Source organism: Dermochelys coriacea, chromosome 24 (genome assembly GCF_009764565.3).
Source record: "Dermochelys coriacea isolate rDerCor1 chromosome 24, rDerCor1.pri.v4, whole genome shotgun sequence".
Classification (NCBI taxonomy): Eukaryota; Metazoa; Chordata; order Testudines; family Dermochelyidae; genus Dermochelys; species Dermochelys coriacea.
Genome location: NC_050091.1, coordinates 4,949,176 through 4,956,893, shown reverse-complemented (window position 1 = coordinate 4,956,893; position 7,718 = coordinate 4,949,176). Strand labels below are relative to the sequence as shown.

General features: G+C 46.3%; 1 protein-coding gene and 1 long non-coding RNA gene across 2 annotated transcripts in view; one reads left to right on the top strand and one right to left on the bottom strand.

The window, feature by feature from the left end:
* PMF1 (polyamine modulated factor 1) lies at positions 1-5,634 on the bottom strand. Its single transcript, XM_038383238.2, has 5 exons — positions 5,477-5,634; positions 3,649-3,754; positions 2,828-2,928; positions 1,804-1,999; positions 1-836 (listed from the first exon to the last, which is right to left on the bottom strand). Exons 1-5 carry the CDS (start codon positions 5,632-5,634, stop codon positions 783-785), a joined length of 615 nt encoding a protein of 204 aa, XP_038239166.1. The 3' UTR covers positions 1-782.
* Positions 5,584-7,718, top strand: part of LOC122457411 — a 5,410-nt gene continuing 3,275 nt past the window's right edge. The window contains exon 1 of the long non-coding RNA XR_006276946.1: positions 5,584-5,721. This is a non-coding gene — a long non-coding RNA (uncharacterized LOC122457411). The remainder of the gene's footprint in view (positions 5,722-7,718) is intronic.

Genomic DNA, 7,718 nt, shown 5'->3' with positions numbered 1-7,718 from the left:
TACTACTAAGTACGTGTTTATTTTTCTTACTGGGAGGCACTTAAAAAAAGTTCTAAGATTATCAAAACAAGTGTTATGTCAAAACACCATTCCAAGTAACTATGTACAAGGTATTCATACACTGTACTAGTGTAACATCTCTCTCACTGCTTTAGATGGTCACTTGGCTTCACATCTACAGACTGTTCTGCTGCCAGAAATCCCATAAGCTGAAGTTTTGGTATTTGCTTCTTTCCTTCAGATGTACATGTGTGTTACTTGCTGCAGAAGGTACCTACAATTGGCTCTATTATACTCCTGAAATCCCATGAGTGGTCATAAAAGAGTGATCAGTATTAAAAATTCTACATTCATTTAAATTTGGAAAGACATAGTTCTCTCTGTTTGGTAAAGCTTTTAAGATAGTGCAGCATGAATGCAAAGATCTGCTATAGCTTTCAAAACCTGTTAGATCTTCTTTCCTGTTGAGCTTAGTTGGGAATTGGGGGTTATTGCTGATTCTCCTAAAACCCTGGTGCAGTCGCTCATTTCAACACATTTTGATCAATTATGTCCCATAACTGTTTCAGAATATCCACTTTTCACATGGTGTTGTGAACTGTTCTCTCCTTTCTGTCTGACAAATGAACACAAAAGCTCTTGACAAGTCAAGTTTTCAGCAAAATTTGAGTGGGTAGTTATGTAAGTGCACAGAGAATCCCACTTCCGAAAAGATCTGCAAGGCTTCACCGATGAACATAAACCCCATACATGAAACTTCTGCAAAATCTTCCCCCGCCTCCTCATTTGGGCTCCTGGAACGTCATGATTAGTTCTCTCTGTTCTTTACTAATTGCCTGGATAGAAGAAAAAAAATTGGTGAAGTCTTTCTCCTCCACAAATCCCACTGTTCAGGAAACAAATGCAGCACTGATGCAAAAAGGAGCATTGTTTCCACATTGGAGACAGGACTGTGTAACACTGTTGACAGCATGTGCAGAATACAGCTCATTCATTGTTCAGATGCATTGATCCAGGAACAAGGCCCCATAAGGGAAGGAACTGCACGTATACAAACACCGCCCCAGGCAAAACACTCTGCTTATGAGCACAGATGCAGGACTAACCCCCCCCATGCCCTGCAAATGCATACGAGTGAAATTATGCATTTAGAGCCGACTTTTCCAGAGAGCTCAGCACCCATTTACGCATCTAGATAAGGGCCTGATCTGTTTTAAATACTCAGCATCCAGCTGCTTCCACTAAGACACCAAGGGCCAGATTTCCAAACAGCTCAACATCCATTGGAGCAGCTCTTTGGAAAATGTGGTTCTAAGAGCAGGTGCAAAGGCAGCCCTGGTGAAAAGTCTGGTCTCAGGGGTCTGAACAGCTGTATGCGACTCTAGACAATGTTTTCCATGTTCTTCTTGCCATTACAGGGACAGTCTCATCTTCCCCTCTTTCTGCACGTCCTAACAGCTGTTAAAAAAGAACTTACATGAATTAGCAAAGTCTCATGGGTTTCCTGACTCTTCATGGAAGAGGTGTGATTATACATGGGGACCTCACTGTGGGATGTAGGCAATTAACAGCATTATGCAATTAGCAGATATGCAATTAATCAGAGCAGCAACAGATGCAACACAATGAAGCTAGACTGGGGCCTCAGGGTTTGTGCACATAAGCAAATTCTGCAGTCTGTTTGCAGCTAGCATTCCTGGAACCTTCCATCCCAGTGCAGCCATTGTCTATTCAAACTGGTGAGACTGGGACACTCTCGCTCAGTTTTCTTGATTTGGAGGCTAGCTGGAATGGAGATTTTACCTGCCATGCTTGCTTGCGATTTTGTATCTGCTGCTGCATCTCTGAGATTCTCTCCCGTCCGGCCAATACAGACTCTGCCAGCTTCCTGTTCTCCTCTTCCTTCTCTTTCAGGGCTTTACGCAGGTATGTCTGGTGCTTCAGGAGGTACGGCACCATGGCACTATGAATGTCTTCCTCCGGGATCCCACTGGGGCGCCTCGAAGTGATAGGGATGTTGTTGAGAGGACTGGGATGCACCAACTTTGCATGGTGCTGTACTTAAGTGCTTTAATTGGAACATGTAATATTATAATAATTGATCAGGCCCTCAAGTCCAGTATCCTATCTTTGGCAGTGCCCAACAGTAGAAGCTTTAGAGCAAGGCGAACCCACCCCATAATGAACCTGTCTCACTGTGCCATGATGTAGATGGGGGGAAGGGAGGAATCCTTTCTGACTCTCTTGCAATCAGCTGATGCCCGGAAGCATGAGATTTGATTAACACACATCCCCACCCTCGAACACGAAAAGCTACACATATTATTGGTGAAAAAAGACAATACAATGCGACTCCCAGCACTTCCAGTGCCCAATGAGCCCCCAGGGCTATGCACCATGTGAATTTTCAACAGATCAGGACACCCCAAGCAGTCACGGTTCAGAGTAACATTCAGCACAATAATTTACTTCCCCTCCAACTCTATGGACATGGCACAGAACATGTGATTCTAGCACACACAGATGTCCAACTAGTTGACCGAGTCAGAGATTCAAATAGACTCAATTAAGTGGAAGGTGCACTTTGGAAATCAATTTTCTGTCACGATACAGTAGTATGATTTAAAAAAATCCCCTCTGCCTTTCACCTTTGGGTGAAATTTGCCCCTATCCAGAGAGCCATCACAAGATCTATGCACCACTTCACTTCCAGAGGGTTTAACGTGCTGCATAAGGGTCAATTTTATCTCTTTAAGAATCAAAGGAACACGTCTCCAATAAACCAGCACAAGCATACTTCCAACATGCCAAGCAAAGGACTGCCTACCACGCAGGCTCTTCCCGATTCTTTGCTTCCTCCACAATTTTATCCATCGAGGCAAAGAGCTCCTCAAGATTCCCTTCCTCCTTTATCTCACGAATCTCCTCCTGCAGAGGAAAACCACCGGGGATTCAAGAACGATAACAAAATGGAAGTACAATCCATGGACATCTCTCTGCTTGGTCCTTCCCACTGTGGGCGCAAGGACCTTCTCCTCTAGATGTCCTTCGAAACAGGAAACAAGTACAACCTACTCTTTGCTTCCTCAGTCTGTAATCAGCTCCAGTGCATTTGCTGCTGCTCATAGCTTTTCCAAGTAGCAGAAGAATGAAAATTGTCCCAGTCTTGTCAATTGTCAGGGAAGCTATTCAGAACTCTGCAGGCAGTCATGAAACTGACAGAGATCAAGACAATTTCCCCCACCAGTACAGATAGGCACTGGGGAAAGACCAAAAAAAAGGTGAGACAGGGAAGGGTATATTAGTTGCAAACTTGCTTAGGATCTCAGGGAACAAATGATCAGAGCACACTGTGTTGAAGCACATAGCTTTGCAGTTTCAGGAGCACCACCTAGTGATTGGGAGTCAGATCTGAGGCAAGTCAGTTGTTCTGTGCCTTGTCTATAAAAATTTACTCATCTGTAAAATGAGTACTATACACCTGTCTCACAGGGTTGATATGAGGCTTGATTCAATATTATTTGGAAAATGTTCCAAAACCTTTGGATGAAAAATGCTGCAACATCCAAAGTGTTATATTTCCCCATACACCTTTTGGGATGTTACAAACAAGTCTTTAATTCTCAGCTAAACATTTGCAGTTCTTACCTGAATGGAAGTTTGCAGTTGGGATATAAACTGATCATAAATACTTCTGGTCATTTCAGGCTGGAGTTTATAGAAGCGATGGTAGCAGTTAGCAAACCTCTGGTAACTGTGCAAAAGAAGAAGAAAAAAATGCAAACTAGACAAGTGGTTTAAAATACCACACATTGGAAATTACAGAGTTACAAGACTGTAAAAGCCTGACTGAAGATTCATGTTTACATCAGAAGAGAATGAAATGGAAGTAAAAAAATATTCTGTAACATTGTCCATAGTTAAGAAACCATATGCACAACTGATCCATACACATCTGTAGACTGGTTGGTCTAATAAAAGAGCACCAATTCACAAAGATTTTGTTGTGTTCAAAAGAACGGAACAAAATCTTTATTCACAGTCACCTGTAAAGGGTCAAATTCTGCATTCAGTGACATCTACATAACCCCTCTGAAATCAGCAGTATCGCAGTGGTATAACTAAAGGCAGAATTTGGCTAAATCAGACGGGGTTTCCTTCATTTCCCTTTGTCAAGCTGTGGTGATGGTGCATGGCAATTACAATCAGGAAAGCACTTTGGAATCCTTTGGTGTATAAGGAGATACAGTAAAACTAGTTCTTACTACAGTAAGCACAGACAGAACAGAATGGGTGATTTGGTGAATGGCTAAGTAGGCAGAAAAGGAGGCTGACTCCGTCATCTGCACTTACTGCAGCCAGTAACTGTTGGAGAGATCTAGATTAGGAGTCGCAAAAAGAAAAGCAGTACTTGTGGCACCTTAGAGACTAACAAATTTATTAGAGCATAAGCTTTCGTGAGCTACAGCTCACTTCATCAGATGGAGTCGGTTTCATCTCCTCCATAGGAGGAACTGCTGTGTGAGCAGCTGAACCCATGGCAGGATCTTGTGGGAGATTAGGGGAACAGGATGAAGCCACAGAGGTTGGTCTGCACTTACTGCCAAATGTGCGTTTGGAAGGGGTGGATCTAGACAAGTGGCGAGTTGTTTCCCACATCAGGGCACCTGGTCCAGGAGTTATTAAGGAGGTGGCAGGAACAGAGTGGAGCGGGTACTCACTTTGCTAGATCTTAAGACCTAGGGTGGCCCCCAAACTCTCAAGGAAATACAAGACAGCTGTATGAAAGGAATCATAGAATCATAGAATATCAGGGTTGGAAGGGACCTCAGGAGGTCATCTAGTCCAACCCCCTGCTCAAAGCAGGACCAATCCCCAATTTTTGCCCCCAGATCCGTAAATGGCCCCCTCGAGGATTGAACTCACAACCCTGGGTTTAGCAGGCCAATGCTCAAACCATTGAGCTATCTCTCCCCCCAGATGCTGCTTGTGTTTAAGGGCAGTGCCTCCCCCCCCCCCACCAGAATTACATTCATGGCATCAGTTTATCCGCAGGTATCACAACACTTGGGCCCTTTGCACAATTAGTGTTTGAAATTAGAATTTTTTTTAAAACTCTGATCTGATGTTCTTTATTGGCTCGGGGGGGGGGGGGCAAGCCATTAGGTACTAGATAAGGGGCTGGGCAGGTGTACTGACATTACTGCCCAGAGGGAGAAGGGGAGCTCGACTGAAGGCAAGATTCCCCCTTCTCCCAACAGGCTGTGCAGCTAGCTTTAAAAGAGCCCTTCCCTAGGGTGTCCAGAGCTCAGCCACTGGTCTCTGACAACACATGGGAGAGAGAAACAAGACTCTGGCCAACTACAGAGACCTAGCCACAAGTCTCGCGTGATTTCCGCCTAAAGTCTCGCGAGACTTGCCCCGCCTCTTGCGAGACTCCCTGCCCTCCCGTTCTCGCGAGATGTTGTCCCCTCACCTGCCGGCGGCCACCAGCTTCTCCAGGAAAGCGTCCACCACGGTGTCGAAAAGCTGCCCGCGGCCCGGCTCTGCCTCCTGGGCTGGCGGCGAAGAGAAGCCGCCGGCGGCCCCCTCGCCCTCCGCCCGCGCCGGGCCCTCCCCGCCAGCTGCCGCCATCTTGAACCGCCAGGCACTCTTCAAGCGCTCGGATAGTCCCGCCCCCGCTTCTTCCGATTGGCTGAGGCGGGAGCTCTGTCCCTATTGGTGAAATCTCGTGTCAATCGGGAGAGTAGGCCACGCCCCGTAATCGCCTGCAGAGCTTGGGCTGGTCTGGTTCCTTTGTCCTTCCCCGGCCCCCCCGCAGATCCTCAGCCCGGCGCTGCCCCGGCGCTGCCGGCTCCACGCCCAAGCCCCCGTTCCATGGGAATAGGTGGCAGGAGTCCCAAGAGCCCGGCTCTGGCGCCAGCTCTTGCAGTTTTATTTTTTAGCCCCAGGCTGCTGCTCTTCAGTTGTTTTTCTTCAAGCCCAGTGATCAAACCCGCCTTGGGATCGTCATGGAAAGTTTCTGCCCTTCTGAGTAAAAAAGAAAAGGAGGACTTGTGGCACCTTAGAGACTTACACATTTATTTGAATACTTGTGGCACCTTAGAGACTAACAAATTTATTAGAGCATAAGCTTTCGTGAGCTACAGCTCACTTCATCGGATGCATTTGAGCTGTAGCTCACGAAAGCTTATGCTCTAATAAATTTGTTAGTCTCTAAGGTGCCACAAGTCCTCCTTTTCTTTTTGTGAATACAGACTAACACGGCTGCTACTCTGAAACCTGACATTTATTTGAGCGGTCTGAGTGTGGAGGAAAGCTGGCAAAGGGGACCCCTTATGCACCCTACAGCCACAGAAACCACAAAACAAAGCACACGCACCTTGGAAGCTCTTTGAAAAGAGAGTGAGTGATGGTTAAAAGATCAGTATACTGTGACTTCGTCAGGCCAGGTGGCTATAGGAGAGTAATCTTATTGGGATCCCCCCAGCCTAAGAGGGGGGGTCCACAGGACCTGGAAAACCAAATAATTACAGGGGACAACTAATGAACAACAGGGACAGGAGTGCAGTCAAATATAGGAGATAAATAAAAAAAAATTAAGACACCTGGAGCCAATTAAGAACATACAAGAATCAATTATCGTATTGAGATCCAGGAAGTGGGGGTAAAGCCCGTCCGCTACTAAAGGATCCTCCCCAGCCTAAGAGGAGGGTCCCCAGGACCTGGAAAGCCAAATCATTATGGGGGACAACTAATGAACAGGGACAGGAGTGCGGTCAAATATAGGAGAGTAATAGAAGGCAGATATATTAGCCCCAGGCTAAGTAGATCCCTTTTCCCTGGGTAAGGTAACAGAGTCCAGAACAATTAGGAACCTTCTGGAGACAATTAGGACAGACAGGCTGATTGGCTGCAGGTGTTCTAATCAAGAAGCAGCTAGAATCAATTAAGGCAGGCTAATCAGGGCACCTGGGTTTAAAAAGGAGCTCACTTCAGTTTGTGATGCATGTGAGGAGTTGGGAGCAAGAGGCACTAGGAGCTGAGAGTGAGAATGCAGACTGTTGGAGGACTGAGGAGTACAAGTGTTAACAGATACCAGGAGGTAGGTCCTATGGTGAGGATAAAGAAGGTGTTGGGAGGAGGCCATGGGGAAGTAGCCCAGGGAGTGCAGCTGTCACACAGCTGTTCCTGGAGGCACTCTAGACAGTTGCATTCCACAGGGCCCTGGGCTGGAACCCGGATAGAGGGCAGGCCTAGGTTCCCCCCAAATCCTCCCAACTCCTGGTTAGATACGGGAGTTGTCGACCTGGACTGTGGGTTCAGAAAAATGCCTAAGCTGAGGGCTGCCATGAAGCTCCAAGGTGAGCAAATCCACCAATAAGCGCAAGACCCACCAAGGTAGAGCAGGAACTTTGCCACTATACATAGAGACTTGAATTTAATTCTTGAGGTTCAGATACATAGCAGAGATGAGCTTGTAGTTGCCAAAAGTCCTTTCAGAAATAGTTCATAGGTTAGAGTCCAGTGTCCATATTCAGGGTTACTTCAGTCAGTGACTGGGGATTTCAATCCTTATGGTTTAAAGTTTCCCCGTCTTGAAACCCAAAGCAGATCTGGCCGGAATCATCTTTGTTCTGCATCGGCACAGCCCTTATCATCATGGGGTTCCACTCTAGGACTAGGGCTATAGCTAACTACTATACTAATAGCTTTGG

What these genes read in the sequence shown, in the direction of transcription:
- PMF1 (XM_038383238.2), bottom strand. Translation starts at nt 5,634, where the DNA reads ATGGCGGCAGCTGGCGGGGAGGGCCCGGCGCGGGCGGAGGGCGAGGGG. An exon ending in AACTGCAAACTTCCATTCAG is followed by an intron (nt 2,929 to 3,648) that starts GTAAGAACTGCA and finishes TTTCCTCTGCAG; the next exon opens with GAGGAGATTCGTGAGATAAA. An exon ending in ATCGCAAGCAAGCATGGCAG is followed by an intron (nt 837 to 1,803) that starts GTAAAATCTCCA and finishes TCTTCTATCCAG; the next exon opens with GCAATTAGTAAAGAACAGAG.